Here is a 24,019-nt window from a genome sequence, read left to right as displayed (position 1 = left end):
ACTCGCTGTCTCGGGGCACGGCAGAGGCGGGTAGCCCGCATGCACGCTCTGAAAAGCAAGCCAGCTACCGGACGAAGGGGAGAAAAGAAATGCCACAGTACCATAGAATAATCGGACACCCTCCAGTGCACCACGAGAAATACCAGCGGCCGCTTTTCTTTCCCAGTCGGCAGATTTTTTTTTTTTTATGCTATCGCCTCGGGCCCATTTCGCTACGTATCAAAAGGGGAAAAAAAAAAAAAAGAAAGAAAGAAAAAGCCATTGAGTGTGCGAGTCAACACCTTAGGCCAACTACAATGGCACACGCCGGTGAACAAAGTACTGCATAACGACGACATACACAAGACTGGAGTGAAAAGATGTCATAGGGTTATTACTCCAGTCATTACTCCGCAGATATTACTCAGCGGTGATAAAGTAGCAGCGCTGATGGTATAATTCGGATTAATTAGGAGTTTTCGGGTCGCACGCGACAAGGGCCTCAGCCTACCGGAACGACCCGAGATTTCGTACACTATGCAACATGTCAGGTTGCGAAATACATTTGTTCGCAAATTAGTTTTATTTTTTTTTTTTTTATCTGCATTCTCTACTAACGACCAACGACAGGAATTTTGTTGCAGCTTCTCACTGGCAAAATCGACGAATTCTGAGAGCAAGAACTACGCCCGCCAATAGTAGCGGTAGTTTTCGCACCGGAAAGGTGGCTATAATGTGCCAAACGCGGACGCACAGAAAGAGCTTGAAGAAACGCAAAACGATGTTACGACTTCATATATGTCAGAATATTTACAAGCTCACTTCGCTGTGTACGACTGGCGCGGCAGCGACGACAAAACTGAAACCTGCTGCCGCGTGACGTGGCTTGAGAAAATATAGTTGAGCGCATTGTCAACCACGCCCTGATTCCCACTCGCGTCGCGTGAGCAAAGCGGCCGCAGCCCACGATGCACGTTTTGCACGACAGTGCAGCCCACATCAGCAGCGGACGCAGCCGCAACACCTAAAAGTGCGCCCCACGAAGCGAAAGCCCACCGAAAGATGCTGCAAACCGGATGTCGACAAATTCATCCCGGTGAAGCATTTTCGGCTTCGCGCAACAAAGATTGAACCACTCTTTTTCAATGCGAAAGCATTACTTCGCTATGTTCACAGATTTCTGTCCTCAGACCACGTCGGCAAAATCGTGTCCGCAGCAGTTGTAATTGAGAAGTGGTAGAGACCGAAAAAATAATTAGGCAAATAAGTTAATTAGGTAATTAATTAGAAGCAAAAATGTAAAAGTAAAGGCGAAAATGGTCTCATTAGCCAATAGCTTGGCGCCACATTTGAATGTATAAAATGCTAAAATAGTTAAGTAAGTCAATTAGGGTGACGTCAAGATGTATCAAAATACTAAATAGTTAATTAAATCAGTCAATTAATGTGACGTCTAGGATGTGACGTCACGCAACCAGAAGTAGAGCCGAAAAGTGGTATAGGAAGGGATTGACGCGCGAGTGGAAAGTACCAAAGACTAAAATGGGTAAACAAGGAAGGGATTGGCTCGCAATTTGAAAGTACCAAAGACTGAAATGGGTAAACAAGAAGTGAATTAAGTAATTAGAAGCAACCAGCAGCAGCATCCGTACTTTCGCATTACTCCAATGCAGATTCTGCAGTGCTCTGTAATTTTCGTCTCGCAAGATGTTTCGAGCACTGTGAAAGGCAGAGGGGTCCCATCAGAATCACACGCACTATAATAGGCAATTGTGCTCTTACGCGCCTCTCGCCCCCCAAATTGGCGGGGGCGACAGTAAGAGCACAATTATCTATTATAGTGCGCAGGGGCGAGAGGCACTGATCCTGATGGGCCAGGGCTCCCCTGCCTGTCGCAGTGCTGCAAATATCTTGTGAGGCGAAGTATAGGAAACCTAACAAACCAGCAGCTCGCTGTACACTTGCCTCCTCGTTGAACTCCCGTGCCTTTAGTTGCGTCCATTTCGGTTGGCAGCGCGCAAACAGCCAGGAAAAAAGTAGATAGGACAGAGCGCTGATTTGATTGTGCGCGCTGCTGATACAAATGGATCGCAACCAACTAGCCCGCCAAATCGTGTCCTTTAGTTAGGCCTGATCGACTTGCCAGAACATGAAGGTTTTCTACTACTACCTAAAGCTCAAGAGGCAGCCGACGTGAACGGTTACAATCCAAGCAGCGCTACAGTGGCCATAGTGTGCAAGGTAGCCCCACTGGACAGGCCTCTTAGCTGGCTTGAAAAGCTTACATTACCGTGCTTAGAAAAACTCATTCTGCGAGCTCCATTCGACCAGTTTCTTACGTCCACCCTGACAGTGCAGCAACTCCATGCAAATCTGACGCAAGAGTTGTCATGAGGAAAGATGATAGAAAAACCGAGGTCTCGAAAACGGAGCTTCATTTCGGGGGAACAATTTAATGGCGTGCAGAGTACGTGACCTTCCCATGCAGACGCCGCACGGCAGATGACAATGCATCGGACCGCGACTGGAACAGAGAAGACGCTTTGTGGGGGGTCGCGCATTGCACACGAGCGGCGACCGTTTTTGTAGCGAGAGCTACATTGGCCACAGTCTCGCCATTTTACCGTGCCTGTCCGAAGAGCGAAGAAAGAAGTAGCCATGGGAGGAAGTAGCTGCCAGCTGACATGGCCTATCATTAACTGGACGTAGGCTTCCTGACATTACGTTTGGCAGGAGCTGTCAACTCGGGCCTCTCCTTTCATATGGGAGGGTGATACCACAAAATCAGCCTGCCAAAACCATTGAATTCACGTTATTCCTAGGCCACGCAGGCACGTTCACACGGCTCGGTTAAAGCGGGGATTTATATGTTAGCTGGTAGCTTACGCTATCCGAGTCATAGCGAGGGTGGGACTGAAAAAAAGAGAGAAAGAGGTTCCGTAGTGTAGGGCTTCGAACCACCGCACGATAGTGGCTTTCGCCTCATCACACTTCAGTGGTCAAAAGTGTCCGCTATGGAATAAATAACGCTGAAACCATAGAGTAAACTACTATGTGCAAAACCCATGTCCTCAATTTCAAGCTGAACCTAAGTGTAGCCATGCAGATAGTTCTCGCGTAACTGCTGGTTTAACCACAAGCTAAACCACAGCTAATTTTTCGTCCCGCATCCTAGTCGCAGAGGAGAAGAATTTCGTCCGCATCTCGCGTCCGCGGAACTGACATCGTTGCGGTCGTTACTCGAACTTATGATGTCTTGATAAACCTCCTCAGTACATGTGCAACGAAACTTGGAAAGTCCTAGAGCGATTCAGGCTGTGAGGGGCAAAACTGGCCAAGATGAGGCAGACGTTTATTTATTGTTTACTTATTTACACACTACTGAGGAAAAAAACTTTCCAGGCAGGCCCGGAAGGGGAACGTACATTCCAATCAGACACAACGAAAGTGAACAGACGGACGGTCTACAAGGACGCATTCCAAATGCAACGGCGCAATTACAACGTTACCTTTAGATAGTGTTACCTCGGCCACATTTCTCATTTTCCCCGTAAAAGTCGCAAGAACTCAATGCAAGAATCCACCCAGTCATTTTTTTTTTACAAGCACACCTATAAATACAACACGACGGAATCCCCGCAGATAAGCATGCGATTAATCGTTCGTTCAGTTAAGGAATTATGGATTATACCACGACGTTTCATAATCGAAAGGGGGGGGGGGGGGGGTGAAGGCCCTGAAACTGCATTACACATCAGTTTTGAATATGATCGGTGCCGATATGCTTATACCATGCGCCCACATACACACACACGCACGCGCGCGCTGCAAGCAACCATGTCTTAGCAAAAGGTGATTGCCTTTCCCCTATGCCTTCCCTGACCTCGAACAGAGAGAGAGAGAGCTGACAAACAGCAAGACTAACAACGTCAGTAGCGCTGCTCATTCGAGACAGCCCAGATTCTTTACAAACCACCCCCGGCGCCTCGAGTGCCTTGAACAAAGTGCACGCCATTGTCACCCTTCCTCCTCCTTTCCATCGGCGGGGGTAGAACATACCAAACGTAAGGGGAGCACAATCGAGCACCTTTCATGTGGCTCGTCCCAGGCGACCACCACAGGAACGAAACTCCACGTGAAACATGCGTGCGCACGCACTGCGGGCTAAATTGGGTCGTAGTGGTCCCTGCATCGCTTACTCGAGCTAAAAAATGGTTCCAACACGGCACTTTCAATTTCAGAAGAGAGCGAACCGCGATGCGGACACCACCGGTGGCTGCATGCCATTCTGGGCGCCATAGTGCATGCAGAAAGGAACAGTGAGAGAAGGAACGCTCAGTGTAGCCAAGAACAAACAGGCATTGAATTTACGCTTGTGCTACAAAAACGTATCGCTTTGCCGTTCAAGCGACCAGCGTCAGGCAACGAGACAAAGGGTGCAAACAACGGGTCCCGAAAAGTTCATTTCTTATTGCACCACGTTGTTCGAGTGACCCATCTTCGCAATTAACGTAGCTCCAGCTCGCCCAAGGTTCTGCAGCTTTCGAATGAATGAATGAATGAATGAATGAATGAATGAATGAATGAATGAATGAATGAATGAATGAATGAATGAATGAATGAATGAATGAATGAATGAATGAATGAATGAATGAATGAATATTTATTGTTGAGCAAGAAATTGTCGTTGGAGTCCTCAATCTAGCACCCCTTTGGAGACGGCTGCCAGTAGGTATACCGCTTGTTTCACCAGTATTTCTGGTTCACCAGACATGAGCTGGCAAGCATTACCGCCAGAGGTTAATTGTGAGGGGTTTAATAAGCTCCAATTCCTGCTTTTTGCTCTGTTTTTTACATACCCACATCACGTGATATACCAACGTACATTATGTAAAAGGTTAAGGTGCGGGTACGTATTAGTTTGGAGTTCCTGTTGTGCTACCTCTTCCTCCTTGGCAAGTTTGTTTAGCGTGTCAGTATTCCATTTTAATCTACAATGTTTTATAAGTTATAGGTATGAGCCTTCCAGTTTGACAAAGCTTTTTTTTTTTTTTTTTTTTTTTTGCTGTTTCCGCATCCCTTAGCGCTGTATTCATCGTTTCGCTCGACGCAAAGACGTCAGTTAAGAAAAAACAGGCCCAGCACACGCATCTGCTCGTGGCAACATATGCTTACTACACCGCAGAAGACAGAAACGAGCCATCTGTGTTTGCTGTGCATTGACCATTACTGACAACCATCTGCCGCTGAAGGCAATGAATCACTTCGCCTACAGTGCGCCGACTCTAATCATGGCATATGCCGAATATAGATGGCATAGCTGACAGATCGAGCGCGCAGAATTTTGGGGGGCCGGCGTTTCTACGAGGTCAGCAATTCCTAACGCGACTCCCCCTTTCTTTATTTCTTTTTAAATGAACCGTTGTCAGCAGCGGCGTTGATTGCGGAGTACTAAACAAGCTGATAAGAGCAGCTACACAGCGGTGCATTACTCCAACTCCTGGGTTTTTCTTTTTTGCAGCAGACGGTGACACGTACTGAGGGGAAAAAATATTTTATCAACTCAGCGCATATGAATTCAGCTCAGACTCATTCTGTGCGGTTATTATGAGGAAGCCTATTAACGGCAAGGACGCGACGCTGGTTGTGCTGGTTAGTCAGCGGCGGGGAACACGCGGCTTCCGAAACGAGGAGCTGGCGAGGCTAAGCAGAAGTAGCGTCACCTCTGCAGCTTTTCCGAGATTCTCGGCGGGCGCAACCAGAAGCAGCGTGCGAGCTGCAGGCGACGCCTCCTTATTGTCCTAATATACCACGCGTGCAGGAGCACAGTAATCGTATGCTAGTCTTGAACTGGAACGCCGGCAGATGTGCAATGACACGGCCGTAGCGGCGAGACGCAGGCCAAACACTGCACATAGAGAAAGAGATTGGTAATATCTCTTCTATGGCTTGCGTGCTCGGCAAATGCAGAGCGCGGGGCTGGCTCATGACAAAGGGCGGACTATGACGAAGCTTCGGTGCAGTGAGTGCCGCCGCTCCTGCCCATAAAAATAAAGATCTGAGCACGGCGACGACAGGGTGATGAGTAAGACCAAATCTTTGGGTCAGAGAACTAAATCTGAGCCAGTGTGCGTGTCGTGCAGCATCAGGGTCGACGCACCGGCGTGAATGAGGTGTGTGTAAACTTCGCTCCAAATGAGAGCAGGCCGAATGTCCCACAGATAGGCTTTCACGCAACAAAGAAAAAGGAGGGAAGCGGTAGAAGAGAGAAACTCAATTTCAAACGGTGCCGTCATGCCTCGCGAGCGAACAAGACAGGCGGCCGCCAGCGCTGACACCTTCGGCCGGCGGTGAGTCCACGAGGCGCGTGTTACGACCGTGCATCCGCATTTGCGCGCTCTATTGTTCGCCTGTGGGCATGGAAAAGTATTGTGAATATGTGGTGATGGTCCAATGGCTCTAAGTGAGCCTGTTTCCAGGAATTCTGTTTTTGTAAGCCTGTTTTGCTTTGTGGACAACCTGCAAATGCCAAATTGACCCTGTCAAGAGAACGTCTGGAAAAACACAAAGAAACGTCCCCCTGCGGGAAATAGCAGGAAGTGCTTTCTTTCTTTTGTTCACCCTTCCAGTCGAGAAGTGCTATCCTCCAGTGATGAATGCCTCCTATCCAAAGGAGACGACAGAGTGACATGTCCGCTGACGTGCAGGACAAGAAAGGAGCATGACTCATACGGCCATTAAGTGATTTCCCGGGAATGCAGGAAAGATTTGCAATTGTCGAAAAGGGACAATGTTGGGAGCCCTATGCGGCGCCACGTGCACTCGGGTTTCTGAGAAGTAAAACCCCTTGTCAGAACCAGCCTGTGGTTTCTTTGCTGAAGAATAGAAATGTACCTCCTCTCCTCGCCGTTCCCAAGCTTTTCCCGCCAACAAGTGATCACGCCCAACGAATGAATGCCGGACCAGTCAGTGCTTCAGACCATCAGTGCAGTGATGTGTTCGATTGGATGCCGATACCTGAGGGGCGTGCCCTGGATTTGGTTGGTCAACATCTTCAGAGAGGGGCTGGACATAGGGGGGTTTTAAGGACGCTGCAGAGCACGAAATGTCGCTCTGGGCCCTGGGTAAACGGCTCATCCAGTCGCTTCTCGCTATGAACTCTTAACGCTTGCCACTTTGCTGATGTACCCCTTCTTTTTCGTGTAAATAATCTTGTAAATAAGTTTCTCAAAGTGCCATTAAACCTGCTTGTACATATTTCACCAACTTCGAAGATTCAATCCTACTTCAACCCCGAGTCTCTGCACGCTACCAAGTGAAGGCCGGGTCGACATAGCCCCAGCGTCACGACAACTGGTGATCAGCGGTGGGATCTGAATCTACAAGCACAACGACTGGTGCCCAGCGGTGGGATCTGAATCTACAAGCCACAACATCTGGTGATTGGAGGTGGATCTGAAGCTACAAGCCACAACATCTGGTGATCGGAGGTGGCATCTCAAGCAACAAGCAGGCGCAACAATCGGCCAACAAGAGAGCAGCTCGGAACATCGATCGCATGTGTGGGTGAGTGCTTGGCTTTTCTTCTGATGTGGACCAGGTTCTAGAACAGGGTTAGATTTTAGAACTGGTAAAAAGTGTTGAAACGCCTTTAGGTTTGGTAGTTTGCACAGTTGTTTTGGAAGTAGCCGACACTCGGAGCGATCATGGACCTACAAAAGCTGCAGAAACCGGACCTGTTGCTATTGTGTGAGGAATTGGGAATTGATACAAGTGGGGAACCGATGATGAGGAGCTCAGTGAAGCATGGAACCTGATCGGTCAAAAAAAGGAACAGCTCAGACAGCAGAAAGAGCGTGAAATTGAAAGAGAAGCAAAAAAGCTGGAGCTAGAAATTGAGCTCCGGAAATTAGAACTAGAGTTGAGCAAGAGGTCGGGCGATTGTCCCCAGCTAGCGGTACCTCGTCTCAACAAGGAGGCAGATTTCAAGATGTCAAAGTACATGCAGCCATATGTGATATCAGGGGATATCGGTCTGTATCTGGCTAACTTTGAGCGAACTTGCGAAAAACTGTCCTTCCAGCGAGACACTTGGTCTCAGAGATTATTGACGGTTCTGCCCTGCGAGGCAGCGGAGGTTGTCGCGCGGCTAAGCAAGGAGGACGCGGACAACTACGAGAAGGTCAAAGCTTGCCTTCTGAGAAAGTATAGGCTTAGCGCCGAGGCGTTCAGACAACGTTTTCGGAACGCTACTAAGTCCAGGGACGAGAGTTACCCTGAATTCCTATACAATTTAAGAGTCAATTTGGGCGAGTGGCTAAAGAGCACTGATTCCTACAGTGATAGGGACGCTGTAGTCGAGCGAATTCTTTTGGAGCAGTTTTATAACTGCCTCCCAGAAAAAGAAAGAAATTGGTTACAGGACAGAGGCGACATTAAGTCGGCAACTGAAGCTGCCGAACTCATTGAGGAGTACGCTTCGCGCCGACAATTCAGCAACCCAGTAGTGGATAGGCCCCGCAATCCCAAGTTGAGTGTGAATAACCGTCAGAAAAGGCACTTTGCTAGATTTGCAAACGAAGAAAGGAAGGCTTCTTCAGGCAAACGCCCTAGAAAGGACGGCAGTGAGAAAAGTGGGGAAGTGACCAACGCGCAGAACACAAAGAAAAAGTTTGAGGCTAGGAAGCCGCTCACATGCTTTAGGTGTAATGAGCAGGGTCACATTGCCGTCAACTGCCGGAAAGAAAAGATTGTTTTCTCGTATGTCAGTGACTGCGATGAAAATATGCAGCTTTTGGAACCCTACCTGCATGACCTAGTAGTCAACGGGAAGCCTTGCAAGGTACTGCGCGATTCGGCCGCAACGATGGATGTTGTCCATCCGGCGTATGTGTCGCCTTCCGACTATACAGGACAGTGTGCATGGATCCGCCAGGTAGTGGAGGAACAGAGTGTGTGCTTGCCAATCGTGAACGTGGTCATCGAGGGCCCTTTCGGCGAATTAACAACCGAGGCTGCCGTTTCAGGAAAGCTTCCTAAGTGCTATCCGTATTTGTTCTCCAACAAATCGGACATGCTGCTGCGAAAGAGGGGCATCCTTTTCGGAGACAGAGTTGTGCAAGCCTTAACACGTTCAAAGGCGCGAGAACTAGCTACACTGCTCATTCCAGAAAAATCCACAGCGGAGGAAACGGCAGTTAAAACAGTGGTAAATGCGGAAGATAGCAGGTCAGAAAACTTTGAGAGCGAGGCATCTCAGATATGTCAACTTGAAAGTGAGCTTGATGAGACGCGGAATGAGGACGTTCTTGAGAGTAACCTCTTGCCGCCGGTGTCTAGCAATCTCACGAGACTTCTAAGTGGAACCCGAGAGGACTTAGCTATGGAGCAAGCCAATGATCCCAAGAATAAGCTCGAAGTACAGTGGGAAGGACCTGCTAAAGTCGTTACAGAGCTTTCTAACACTAACTACGCAGTGAAAATCCCCGGTAGGCGTAAAGAAGTGCGCATTTATCATTGCAATCTTATGAAGCCTTATGTGCAGAGGGAAGCCGTGGTAAATCTAACGTTAAACCTTCCCGAGGAGATGGGGGAGAACTTGATTTGCCTCAGCGGAAAAGGAAGCAACGCTCAGGAGCTTCTCAGAAAGACAGAGCAGAGAGGAGAACTAAAGAAATCCCAGCTGTCCGATCTGGGCGAAATAATAACAGAGTTTGAGGCCTGTTTCGTGGACAGGCCAGGCAGGACTGATTTGACTGAGCACGATATTGAGCTGACTTCAGACGTGCCAGTGCGATCAAGGTGCTACCGATTCTCTCCAAGGCAAAGAGAAATTCTGGATAGGGAAGTAACTCGCATGCTGGAATTGGGAGTAATAAAACCTTCGGAAAGCGATTATGCTTCGCCTATGAGCTTAGTAGAAGCTCCAGGTAAAGACCCTAGGCCTGTGGTAGACTACCGAAAGCTAAATTCTCTCACCAGGGATCAAGTGTATCCCATTTCGAATATTGAGGAGAGAGTAGAACAGGTCAGTAGAGCGGCATATGTGACTACGCTGGACCTTACTCGAGGTTACTGGCAAGTACCGCTCACTGAACGCGCCAGCAGATACGCGGCTTTCGTCACTCCGACGGGCAGCTACCAGCCAACAATGATGAGTTTCGGGCTCAAAAATGCTCCATTTTGTTTTTCCCGACTCATGGATAGCGTTTTAAAGGGGTGTGAAACATTCGCGGTGCCTTATTTAGACGACATTGCGGTTTTTTTCCGACTCATGGGCGGACCATATGGTACATCTAAGAGCTGTACTGAGCCTTTTGCGTCAAGCTGGACTAACCGTAAAGGCCGAGAAATGTTGCCTGGCAAGGGCGACCATGGACTACTTGGGTCACAATGTAGGTCAGGGTTTCAGGAAACCCAGCGAGATTAAGATTTTTGCGGTAGCAGACTATCCGCGGCCGAGCACGAAGACGGAAATTCGAGCATTCCTGGGTCTGACTGGGTACTACAATCACTACATCCCTAACTATTCAGCTTTGGCTAGCCCTCTGACCGACGCTCTCCGCAAGACAGAACCGACAAATGTAGTCTGGGACGAACAAAAGGAAGCCTCCTTCGTAAACCTGAAGGCTGTGCTGATTCATCATCATCATCATCATCAGCCTGATTATACCCACTGCAGGGCGAAGGCCTCTCCCATATTTCTCCACTTAACCCGGTTCTGTGCTAGCTGCATCCACTTGACCCCTGCGAACTTTTTAATCTCATCCGCCCACCTAACTTTCTGCCTCCCCCTGCTACGCTTTCCTTCCCTTGGAATCCAGTTTGTTACCCTAAGCGACCATCGGTTATCCTCTCTTCGCACTACATGTCCTGCCCATGTCCATTTCTTCTTCTTAATTTCCACTAGAATGTCGGTAACTTGAGTTATTTCTCTGACCCACTCTGCACGCTTTCTATCTCTTAATGTTACCCCTACCATTTTTCGTTCCATAGCCCTCTGGGTTGTCCTCAACTTAAGTAGAACTCTCTTGGTTAGCCTCCACGTTTCAGCCCCATAGGTGAGTACAGGCAAGATGCAACTGTTGTATACTTTCCTCTTGAGCGATACCGGTAAGCTGCTAGTCATAATCTGCGAGTGCTTGCCAAATGCGCTCCATCCCAATCTTATTCTTCTTGATATCTCCTTTTCATGGTCCGGATCTGCGGTTACTATCTGTCCTAAGTAGACATATTCGCCTACTATTTCCAGTATTTCGCTACCTAATGTAAACTGCTGTTCCTTCCCGAGGCTGTTGAACATTACCTTAGTCTTCTGCATATTGATTTTCAAGCCTACCTTTCTACTTTTTCTGTCTAGGTCATCAATCATTATTTGCAGTTCATCCCCCGAGTTGCTTAGCAAGGCAATGTCATCAGCAAATCGCAGATTACTGAGGTATTCTCCATCTACCCTTATCCCTAACTGCTCCCATTCCAAGTCTCTGAATACTTCCTCTAAACAAGCTGTGAATAGCACTGGGGAGATTGTGTCTCCTTGCCTAACACCTTTCTTTATGGGAATTTTGTTGCTTTCTTTATGTAGAACTATGGTTGCTGTGCAGCCACTATATATATCTTCCAGCACTTTCACGTACGGCTCGTCTACCCCCTGATTTCGCAATGCCTGCATCACCGCCGAGGTCTCAACTGAGTCAAATGCTTTTTCGTAATCAATGAATGCTATGTATAAGGGCTGGTTATATTCCGAGCATTTTTCTATCACCTGATTGATGGTATGGATATGATCGATAGTAGAGTACCGTTTCCGAAACCCTGCTTGATCCTTTGCTTGATTGCAGTCTAAGGTTGTCCTGATTCTATTAGCGATTACCTTAGTAAATACCTTATACGTAACAGACAGTAAGCTGATTGGTCTGTAATTTTTAAGGTCCTTAGAGTCCCCTTTCTTGTGAATGAGGATAATGTTTGCATTCTTCCATGCTTCCGGTACCGTCGATGACACCAGGCACTGCGTATACAGGGTGGCCAGTTTTTCTAGCACGATATCCCCCCCGTCCTTCAGCAAATCTGTAGTTATCTGATCCTCTCCAGCTGATTTCCCCCTTTTCATAGTTTCTAGTGCTTTCTTGACCTCGTCCTTCGTCACTGGTGGAACGTCTGACTGTTTTTCCCTATCGCCAATCTCATTACGGTCCTGACTACTTTGGCTACTGTAGAGATCTGTATAGAACTCCTCGGCTACTTTGACTATCTTGTCCATATTAGTGATGACGTTGCCCGCCTTGTCCCTTATCGCATACATCTGGTTTTTGCCTATGCCCAATTTCTTCTTTACCGCTTTAAGGCTTCCCCCGTTCTTTACGGCATGCTCAATTTTCTCCATGTTATACTTCCTTATATCGGCCACCTTGCGCTTATTGATTAGCTTTGATATCTCGGCCAATTCGATCTGGTCTGTTGGATTGGAAGCTTTCATACTCTGGCGTTTCTTAATCAAATCTTTCGTCTCCTTAGACAGCTTACCGGTATCCTCTCTAACTATCCTACCGCCTACTTCTACCGCGCACTCAGTAATGATATCTCTGAAATTATTGTTCATTGCCTCTAGGGTAATGTCGCCATCCTCAGTTAGAGCTGAATACCTATTCTTTAGCGAGATCCTGAACTCTTCTGCCCTCCCCCTCACCGCTAATTCGTTGATGGGTTTCTTTCTTACTAATCTATTGCGTTCCTTCTTCAGATTTAGGCTAATTCGGGACCTCACCATCCTGTGGTCACTACATCGAACTTTCCCGATTACCTCTACATCCTGCACAATGGCGGGGGTTGAACACATTATGAAGTCGATTTCATTTTTAGTCTCTCCTTTAGGACTTTTCCATGTCCATTTCCGGTTCTTCCGTTTGCTGAAGAAGGTATTCATGATTCGTAAGTTATTGCGCTCTGCAAACTCAACTAGTAACTCCCCCCTGCTATTCCTAGAACCAATGCCGTAGTCACCTACTGCCTTGTCTCCTGCCTGTTTTTTTTTTCCTACCTTGGCATTGAAGTCGCCCATTAGTACAGTATACTGCGTCTTTACTTTTCGCATTGCCGATTCTACATCTTCATAGAAGCTTTCAACTGCCTGGTCATCATAACTACATGTAGGTGCATAGGCCTGTACAACCTTCAGTTTATACCGCTTGTTAAGCCTAATTACGATGCCTGCAACCCTCTCATTAATACTATAGAATTCATCTATATTGCCCGCTATATACTTATTGACAAGGAAACCTACCCCTAGTTGTCGCCTCTCTGGTAAACCTCGATAACACAGTACATGCCCATCCTTCAGTACAGTATATGCCTCATTCGGCCTCCTAACCTCACTAAGCCCTATGACATCCCATCTCGCAATACCGGCTGTGCTGATTAGCCGTCCGGTATTGCGAGCTCCAGACTATGACCGAGAATTCACGGTCCAGTGTGATGCCAGTGATCGAGGGCTAGGTGCTGTTCTCTGCCAGAGAGATGACGACGGTAATGAGCACCCGGTGCTCTACCTGAACAGAAAACTGAGTTCTAGAGAGAGGGCTTATTGCGCGTCAGAGAAAGAGTGCGCTTGCATTGTATGGGCCATTCAAAAATTGCAGTGCTATCTTGGAGGGGCCAAATTCACCGTAGAGACGGACCATTGTCCCCTGGCTTGGCTGCAAACTGCGACATCGAAGAACAGTCGCCTTCTTAGGTGGAGCTTGATTTTACAGCAGTACAATTTTGAAATAAGATACAAAAAGGGGAAGTTAAATGGGAATGCGGACGCGCTTAGCCGCTCTTTCTAAGCGGTCCGAGATGTTCCTCACCATGTATCCAAATTGATAATCAGGTTTTTTTTTTTTTTTTCCGTGCGCTTGTATATGTGTGACTATGTAAAGCAGCACGTTTGGTTTTCTAGGCATACGTGGGTCCTGAACGTCTTGAGAGTGGGCTTTTCTCGAACAACAATGGCAGTTTTCTTTTAACCTGGTCTCTTCAGACGGGAGCCGAGTGCTTGTTTAGACATGTGGTTGAGTTTCAGACAGCTCGAGCAATTTGGCCTACAACAATCAAGACAACGCGACAAGCAACAGCGAGCTTCAAGCGTTCACGTGCAGGCCATTAAGTCGTCTCTTCATGCAGCAGCGGCGACTGCTGCCCTCCGTGACTCTTCTGGCGGGGGAGGAGGCTGTTACGACCGTGCATCCGCATTTGCGCGCTCTATTGTTCGCCTGTGGGCATGGAAAAGTATTGTGAATATGTGGTGATGGTCCAATGGCTCTAAGTGAGCCTGTTTCCAGGAATTCTGTTTTTGTAAGCCTGTTTTGCTTTGTGGACAACCTGCAAATGCCAAATTGACCCTGTCAAGAGAACGTCTGGAAAAACACAAAGAAACGTCCCCCTGCGGGAAATAGCAGGAAGTGCTTTCTTTCTTTTGTTCACCCTTCCAGTCGAGAAGTGCTATCCTCCAGTGATGAATGCCTCCTATCCAAAGGAGACGACAGAGTGACATGTCCGCTGACGTGCAGGACAAGAAAGGAGCATGACTCATACGGCCATTAAGTGATTTCCCGGGAATGCAGGAAAGATTTGCAATTGTCGAAAAGGGACAATGTTGGGAGCCCTATGCGGCGCCACGTGCACTCGGGTTTCTGAGAAGTAAAACCCCTTGTCAGAACCAGCCTGTGGTTTCTTTGCTGAAGAATAGAAATGTACCTCCTCTCCTCGCCGTTCCCAAGCTTTTCCCGCCAACAAGTGATCACGCCCAACGAATGAATGCCGGACCAGTCAGTGCTTCAGACCATCAGTGCAGTGATGTGTTCGATTGGATGCCGATACCTGAGGGGCGTGCCCTGGATTTGGTTGGTCAACATCTTCAGAGAGGGGCTGGACATAGGGGGGTTTTAAGGACGCTGCAGAGCACGAAATGTCGCTCTGGGCCCTGGGTAAACGGCTCATCCAGTCGCTTCTCGCTATGAACTCTTAACGCTTGCCACTTTGCTGATGTACCCCTTCTTTTTCGTGTAAATAATCTTGTAAATAAGTTTCTCAAAGTGCCATTAAACCTGCTTGTACATATTTCACCAACTTCGAAGATTCAATCCTACTTCAACCCCGAGTCTCTGCACGCTACCAAGTGAAGGCCGGGTCGACATAGCCCCAGCGTCACGACACGCGCCACGCGTGAAGTGTGAATGGAGACCCCGTCTCTACGCGAAGCCGTGTGCCAAGACAGGGCAGCATGGGGCCACTGCTTCGAGGAGCGGCCAGGGAACGAGATGCCAAGGGCCACGAATGGAGGATGTGCGCCACCCGCGAACCTTTGGCGCTCCTAATGGACTTCATTAGACACAGCTGGCCTGGCCGCTGCACTGCCCCCTCTATTCGTCCGGCCCATCAACACAACGGCGAGATGCAACCTGAGATGGCCGTCATTACACGACTGCACGCGGCGTTCCGGCCCCATCCGGACGACACGTGTAGAAATGCGATAAGGGGACAAAAGACGCCAGTCAGGCCAAGCAAAGCAAAAAAAAAAAAAAAAAGTGATCCAGTGCTTATGCCAATGGGAACTTTTTCAGAAGCTGCGGCCAAGCCAAATAAATGAAGGTTGAGTGGGGCCCGTGGGTCGACTGTGCAGGAAAACAAGGCAGCTACCACTATTGGTTCTGCAGGACCACGGCTGACCGTAGTAGTAGAACATGTCGACAACGATATTCGAAACGAAAAAAAAAAACAAACAAACAAATAGCGAATAGCCACAATGGAATATGGTGACCAGGAGAACGGGACGGGAGCTAAAAACACGATGCCAAGTGATAAGCGCGCTTGGGCAAGCGCACGGAGAAGTCGACGGCGCGATTGCGGAGCACAGCGCGGCGCCAGGAGCATCCATCGCCTGGGCAGCAGATGTGGCTCGACTCACGCACCAGTGGCACGCATCCGTCCCCCGCAGGAAACGGCGCACCAAAACTGGTTTTAGCGAACGTGTCCACCGGCCCCTCCCCTCGCGCCAGGAGGGGCTGCTCGTCGATGGGCGCTCTCCTTCCGGCATCCGTCACCGACGCGTGCCCGGAGGCGCCGGTCGCGTGCGCGCGCAGTGGAGGAAAATGTGCGAAATCATAAACACGGCGCGAACACGCCACGAGACCACCCCGTCGTCGCCTTCACCGATGAAGCCCACTCAGTACAAAAATGCAAGCAGAAAGCGCCGCTCGCTTAGGTCACTCGCACTCCAGGCGAGGTTGGTGCAGTGTTGCTATGCATATTTTTGAATCCACAATATTAGAATAGTTGCACGGGAGAACATGCGAAACATGCGATTCGTGTTTTGAACTAATTGCTAAGCGGTGCCACACAACAGTTGCGGCCTTTGAATCACGCTAAGCGTGACGGTGTTGCAGATTTACCGTCGGGAACGCGACTACCGGTCTACTATGTTAGTTGAGTGCCACAGGGAGTACCTTCAGCCATAATTGTGCGCTTCACTGTCGTGCGCCCGCGACTTACGCACGAGGTGGGTAGCAGACGAACTCGGCAGTGTCAGCTCTGAGCACGAACGCATTTACTCTCTGCATTAGTTGACAGCCAGTCCAAGGTAATATGAATGATAGAACGTGGGTTCTTTATCGGGGCTACTAAAGAGGGCGGAAGATAGAGAAACGCTTTATTGAAGGTCAAATTAAAACCTTGTAGGATACTGAAGACTGCCAGTGATACCCGACCAAGTTCCAGCTTGCGTCTCCATGTGAAGATATACGTACAAGCGCTCAATTGTCTTTTTTTTTTTTTTTTTTTTACATTCAGCGGGAGTAAAGTTTTGAGCTTATGGTGAAAAACAAGCCTCTAGTTCAATATATGCATCTTTTGGAATGAAATGATTTTTTTTTTTTTGCATTTTAAATCTGTTTCGGATTTTCCCATCTTGGTCAGGCCTGTGAAAATACTAGCCAACACTTATTTGCAGCGACGTATCGGTCAAGTACCGCTCTTGCATGCTTAACGAAGACGTGACTTGCCCTTGCCATAGTATCGGCAACCGTGCAGCGTGGAGGTATTTTGATATTTCAGCGACAGCAGACATATACGCGAGCCTTTTCAATCTACAACCTTCGAAATGTGGCCTGTATCACGCACGTCCCTGTTAGCCGTGCCCACAAGGACTCTCAAGGACCTCAGTCCCAATAAAAAAAAAAAGTATGGCTTCGGCACCGCTTGGATAACCGTAAACTTCGACTAGAAGGACACTGAGAAGAAACCGTAGTTGGTATGCATCAGTGGACTACCATGATGTAATGACAAAGACGTTGCTCTGACTCAAAACAGAGCTTTCGTAGGCAAGACAAGGCGAAAAAAAAAAAGGTGTCGCCATTGCCGACCGATTTCGCAAGTAAACTGCGAGTGTCGACATTGTTTTTCCTTTTGGCGTGTAGAGACGGCGACGAGCCTAAATCGAATGGCGGGAAAATTATTCAAAGCAGTTTCCCCGGCAATAAATAACTATTATGCTGCCGGAAAAATATAAACACCATCATTAAAAGCCGACTAAAACTGGAAGGTGTATTTGGTGCCCAAGGAAGCAGTCTTGAAAAAAAAAAATAAAGAAAAACCTATGTTCAAATAAGCTTCAACGAACTCAAATTCTCTAATGATGGGGTTCGTTGAAAGTGACAGACAAAAAAGAAGAAAAAAAATGCACGGAGAACGTATGAACAATGAAATTCGTTGGGATCTAGCCAACCAAGGCGTCACGAAATGAATTCGAGCGACAAATATCGCAACGATTTTCTGTTATGCCTTCGTGCCATTAATATATGTATTTCGGCTCGCAGAACCTGTGGGGTCTTAACAGCAGAAAACGCCTCGCTCAAATATCCACCCTTTCTGCGCCCTCGAAGAAACAGCCACTCGAGCAGGACTTTTCAATTTCAGGACGGCATGTCCGCCAACAAATGCACTGATTTTCACTCAAGGCATAGCAAGCAAATGCAAACGACAGCAAATGCACGTTAACAACTAAATAAAACCGCGCAACCTTTCCGATCTCCCGCACAAAAATATTTTTACGCGTTACGAATAATGTCAGAAGTTCTTGAGACCTCACTTTGTAAGAGCCGCCGGTGCCAGTAAATACTATACGATTACGACCACTACTCACAAGGGTCCACGGTTAGAAATATACTCACAGGCGGGGACAATGACCAACCATTCGTTAAACCGGCCGAATTTTTCCAAAAACGTTCGGCACAAGAGCTCACGACGCGGACTGGAAACAGATCGAAGGTAGCCGCAGCATAGGGACACTACGGGTATTCGAAAAGCCGCAAGTGCCAACCCACGGAGTCAAGACATTCCAATGCGATTAACTTGGCCTATACTGATCAAAGTGCTCTAATAATTTTGCAAGAAAGCTGAACGAAATACATAAGATGAGATAGCCACTTGCCTCATCGGCACATACTTTCCTTTGACACGCTTTCTTCGCGGCTGCTTTATAGAAACGTTCTAGGTCACGGACCACTGCACAATTACGCGAATTCGTTCCCCTTGCTACACTTTTACTACATTTGGAAATACCACACACATGACACACAAAAATAACAATAACATACACGTACGTTTCACAGCGAACGTTCGTCGAACAGAGCGGTTGTACGCAAGTTAATGGCTCAGAAAATTCGAGCCCGCTTCTCACAAACTAGTTATGAGCAAACTGGAAACAAGTTATGGCCCTTGCTGTTCCCGGCCGCGCGCCTAAGTCGCACAACAAAAGGAGCAAAGCCGCCGTCATTACGAGATAAAAATTCTAAGTAAGGTAATGAAATTCCCAGAAGCGAGTGTGTTACCCCATGCTTCGCTGCTGCAATGAGCATAGCACTCAGAAAGAAGCCTCATTATCTGCGGGAGTCTGCACATCCGGACTTAAGAAAGGCTCGGTCGAAGGAACTACGCACCGCAAGATGAGAGACTAAAATGGTCTTAGACCACTGACGATTTCGCGAGTCTTGGAAACGTTTTTCGTCCGCCACAAAAGGATATCCTATACGACAGTTTCAACGACATCCTGTGTTCAGTTAAGGTGAGATGAGCAAATTATAAAGCAACCTCACAGGCATCCCTCTCAGTACGTCAGACAGGATATCCGACGGCAGTCTCAGCAACACCCTGTGTCAGTTCAGTTGCGGCTAGTGAACGCAACAATAAAAGACGTCGATGTTGAAATGCCTGCCGTCGATTCGTGCCATAGTGTATATATATTTCTCTTACCCACCCTGTCATTTCTCCCTGTCGGTCACCTCTTTGATTTCCTCTACCGCTTCCTCACTATCTCTAATTCCGCCGCCCCAGTTCACGTGCTTCAGATATCAGATACGGGGCTAGCAAACATCTTTTCCTTCCTTTTAGATATCTAATAATAATAATAATAATAATAATAATAATAATAATAATAATAATAATAATAATAATAATAATAATAATAATAATAATAAAACTGCAAACATGGCCTTTGTAGCCATCGGTGCAGCTGTGGCGTGCGGGGGCTCCCGCCTCCAAAGCTGCAATTTATCAAAATGGCAAAAAATCTCTTATTGCCTTGTCGAAGAAAAAAAAAAAAAGAAAACTTATAGCGTGAGATTCGTGGGAGGAAACATTATTACAGCAAGTACTGTTGCAAAAGTTTACAGTGCGCTGGCGGCAGACTGTAAACTCTAGCAGCAGACGGCTCGTTAATCAAAAAGCACGCAGCCTTTGTCGTCCATACAGGAAGGAGAAGTAAAGGGTAGACAATGCAACAAAACAGGCTTCAAGTCAGCGTACGGGCGGCCACACGAGCCAGCAGGTTAACTTAAACAGCTCCGTAACAGTACGGCGATATTCCGCGAGAAGATCGATCCGACGGCTATGGAATGACCGGCCACCCTACTGGGGTCCTGTATGACTCGGGAGTAAAATTCCGCGAATTGCATGAAGACAATAAAAATTTGCACGAGTACCAGGCACCAAGCATCCACCATTCCTGAAAAGATTCAGAACGGAAATAAAGCCCTGCTTTCTTTTATTTCATTAAGGGAGGGGGACGCTATGTAGGTGCCGAACTGAAGAATTGTGTGCTGTCATTGCTTCTTCACCCGAAATTAAACTGAACTGGACAATAAAGCGGTAACCGCATGAAGCGGGAAACGCATGTGAGCGAAAAAGTGAGCGAAGCGACAAGGCGGCGCGGCGTACGCGATCATGGTTCGCTCCGTCGCCTACTGGGGAAGACGCATGCACGCGACAGCGCGAACCGAGCGAAACGACGACAACGCTGGCATTTGGTTGGCTTAGTACACCGCAATACTATTGCCAAATCTAACAAGAGTCATAACGATTGCAAGAATTGACGTTATTTTGCGACAACATGGCAAAGTAAAATGTATTTACAGCAAACCGTATCGAATGTGTGTGAACTTGCACTGTAATCGGCACGAATAGTCACGTGACCCCTTGTTTCTACTGTTTCGGTTGCGATTAGACGTTTTTTGAATCCTTGGCTATCCACCATTGTTCGTACAAAGCGAAATGTTTACGCGGTAATGCACAATCACAATGCAACACGACAAAATAAAGAAAGCATGCGAAATGAGCGGCAGTGACGTACAGTTAAGGCTGAATCGCATGCACGCGAAAACTCACGCGAACGCGACGGCGGCACGCGTCGCGCGAAGCCTTCGCGCGAACAGAAATGCATGTGTCGCTTGGCTCGTCGCTCGGATCTGCCGAAATAGAAAATTTCGCTCGTTCGCCCGGAAGTAACCGTACGTCACTGCCGCTCATTTCGCATGCTTTCTTTATTTTGTCGTGTTGCATTGTGATTGTGCATTACCGCGTAAACATTTCGCTTTGTACGAACAATGGTGGATAGCCAAGGATTCAAAGAACGTCTAATCGCAACCGAAACAACAATAGAAACAAGGGGTCACGTGACTATTCGTGCCGATTACAGTGCAAGTTCACACACATTCGGTACGGTTTGCTGTAAATACATTTTACTTTGCCATGTTGTCGCAAAATAACGTTAATTATTGCAATCGGTATGACTCTTGTTAGATTTGGCAATAGTTTTGCGGTGTACTAAGCCACTAAGCCAGCCAAATGCCAGCCACACAACGTTGTCGTTTCGCTCGGTTCGCGCTGTCGCGTGCATGCGTCTTCCCCAGTAGGCGACGGAGCGAACCATGATCGCTTACGCCGCGCCGCCTTGTCGCTTCGCTCACTTTTTCGCTCACATGCGTTTCCCGCTTTACTTCCGGGCGAACGAGCGAAATTTTCTATTTCGGCAGATCCGAGCGACGAGCCAAGCGACACATGCATTTCTGTTCGCGCGAAGGCTTCGCGCGACGCGTGCCGCCGTCGCGTTCGCGTGAGTTTTCGCGTGCATGCGATTCAGCCTTGAAGCGGCAGCCCCTAGCGATCCGTCGCGCGACGCCAGTCGTTGTCACTGGTGTATACCGCACGGAGCGACGAGGCTCAGCGACAGAGAGGCGCGTTTTCTGCGTTACTCTGTTACCGCCGCCTCGTCATTCTGTCAAGAGGAGTGCAATCACGCTATATCACATTTCTAACACTAAACGGCATGAAGTACGATAAAACACTGATGATACTTCTTGTAACGCGCATTGCATTTTAAAGGGGCACAGCGCAGCGGTGCGCTATACTACACTGCGATGCCGACTTGCATTGCAAGCAGTGGCTTTCTCCTGCTCCTTTCGGAAATTATCAATATCTAGCCACACTAACCTTTTTTTTTTCTTTTACTACCCTTAAAAGCTTGCACTGAATTGTCTCGGTGCACTCATATATACACGGATCAGACGAAGTGATCGCGTGTAGGCACCAGGTTTTTCGCCCAAACCAAACAAGGAAAACAAACTTCACAGGCAAAAAAAAAAAGCCAGAACGGAAGTTGAGCACCCCAAACCCTTCTGCGATTGGCTGCCTCGCGAACTTCTTCCGGGCGACAAGCGAAATTTTCTACAAACCCAGGAACTGAGCGACAGCGACGAGCGGCAATGCTTTGGCGGCCCTCAGCCCGTCGCGCGGAATGTCGCCGCGAATTCGCCTCATGCGGTTAGCGATTTAATCAAAAGCACTTGTGAACCGTACAGGTACTTGGCTCAGGCGTTTAGTAGTTAAGTAATCCTTAGAGTAAACCATCTAAGAATAGCGATAGCCGGAAAAATAACTTGGTGAACCATTTGCATACCGATGAAATGAAAATGCCATCGTGCATTCAGCCACTGCCCCGTGCCAGCATGGAAAGGAGTCCCTAAGCGGCTGAAACTTCTACGGAAAAGATGAACCTTTAGTGGCGGGCAGCGCTGCGCAATACCCACACAAAAACGAGGGAAAAATAACAAACGTCGCCTACTCTGCGTACCACCGTCGTTCAGGGAAAACCGTCCCCACAGGTAAGCGAAGAGCCAGCGAGCTACTAAACAAACCCTCAAAGTGGGCGCCCGTCAACGACTTCGCACGAAATCGGAGGAGCACGGTCAGAGAAGGCCGCTCCTTTGGCGGCAGCCCTCCATCAACGCGAACAGCAAACCCGCTCAAGGCCACAACGCCGAAACGGCGCCGGTGTGCGCTTTCGTCATTGTTTCATCTCGCTCTCCGTGCCTACTCGGCGGCCCTCTCCCGCGCGTCCGGGAGCACGCGGCCCCCGCGCCGCCTCGGTGCACCATTCACGTTACCCACGCCCAAGGCGAGCACGCCTGTATTTGGATGTGACCCTGCGTAGGACCCGTCACCGCGACAGCGCCTGCTGCAGCAGCACGAGGCCGTGATTCACAGCGGCGCTGGAAGACGCTCATCCTACGGTGTGGGAATGTGTCTGCGTAGGGGCCGCCGCAGCACACGGGCGTAGGCATCTACCTCCAGCGCGCAAATAAGCTTATTAAAACGCGCAGAGAGCAGCAAGTGGGCAGAGCATACGGCTAGGTTCGATCGAGCGCGCACGGCGAACGAGAAGCCACAACGAAGACATGGCTCCAGGCGACGGCAATCGCACCCCTAACATTGCTAGTGAATTGCACATGCTGGACCCAAAGTGCAAAACAAGCGTGAGCACGCCCAGGTGCTTCCAAAATCCCTAGCTTTGAGGACCAGAAGCGCGGGGGTGTTCACGCTTGCGATATTATACGTGGGAGCCTTTCAGCTCCCTCCAAGGCACATGCGGAGCCTTCGCGAAGGACGGGGTTTGCAGTTGTGCTCCGATCGCAGCAAGGATTACCGCGCTTGTCCTGATGATCGCACAAGGCACAACAACGCAGCGGGATGCTGTCTCAAGTGGTGCAGGCAACAGCCCGAAATGTCTTCCTGAGGGTCACCAAATATACAGCAAGGCGCAAATCAACTTACGTGCGGGAGTGCTGGCTCGCAGTGGGCAGTGCGGTGCGCCTCATACAAGAACCTGCAATGACAGTACGGCCAACATGAACGCAGTGCTCGCAACAGGACTTCAGTAACACGAGGTTGCTCTCCATATCCCCAGTCCACTGCTGCACGTGCACTCAAGCGCACTTGACTGTGACAAAAGCAAGACAAGGCAAATCTGGACAGGGTTTGCTAGTGTATCTTATCGTTCAGACAACACATTTTAAAAAGTGGGCCGACTATGACAACAAGTAGGTTTGGGTTTATAGGATTCAACGTTCTTCGATGTGCACTGATATCGCACTTCGCATCCATCGAATCGCGGCCGCCGCGACCGGGGTCGAATCCGCATCCTCTGGACCAGCAGTCGAGGGCCTTAACCCACTTAACCACTGAGCTACAATAATACGGAAGACAAATACTGACGGGCGTTAAGGTAGATTTCTCTGAATCGGGCGCACTGTGTCAGTGGCCGTTTCAGATAAGAAATGCTGACCCACGAAAGCGTTTCTGCTCTGACACGGCAAACATTCAACTCCAAAACACATCACACGTTCGTACTTTCGCTAGCATCCTATGAATGCCATTCGAATAACTGCGATAG

The 24,019-nt window shown here is 48.5% G+C and overlaps 1 protein-coding gene across 1 annotated transcript in view; it reads right to left on the bottom strand.

The window, feature by feature from the left end:
• LOC146203154 (CD109 antigen-like) overlaps window positions 1-24,019 on the bottom strand; it is a 107,581-nt gene that overhangs the window by 83,003 nt on the left and 559 nt on the right. The window contains exon 2 of the mRNA XM_084588542.1: window positions 23,401-23,452. Coding sequence (XP_084444668.1) covers window positions 23,401-23,444 — 44 coding nt within the window. The 5' untranslated portion in view covers window positions 23,445-23,452. The remainder of the gene's footprint in view (window positions 1-23,400; window positions 23,453-24,019) is intronic.

The sequence above is a fragment of the Amblyomma maculatum genome, chromosome 1, assembly GCF_055883805.1.
Source record: "Amblyomma maculatum isolate TAMU_Amacu chromosome 1, ASM5588380v1, whole genome shotgun sequence".
Lineage (NCBI taxonomy): Eukaryota > Metazoa > Arthropoda > Arachnida > Ixodida > Ixodidae > Amblyomma > Amblyomma maculatum.
This window is presented reverse-complemented; position numbering and strand designations above follow the sequence as displayed.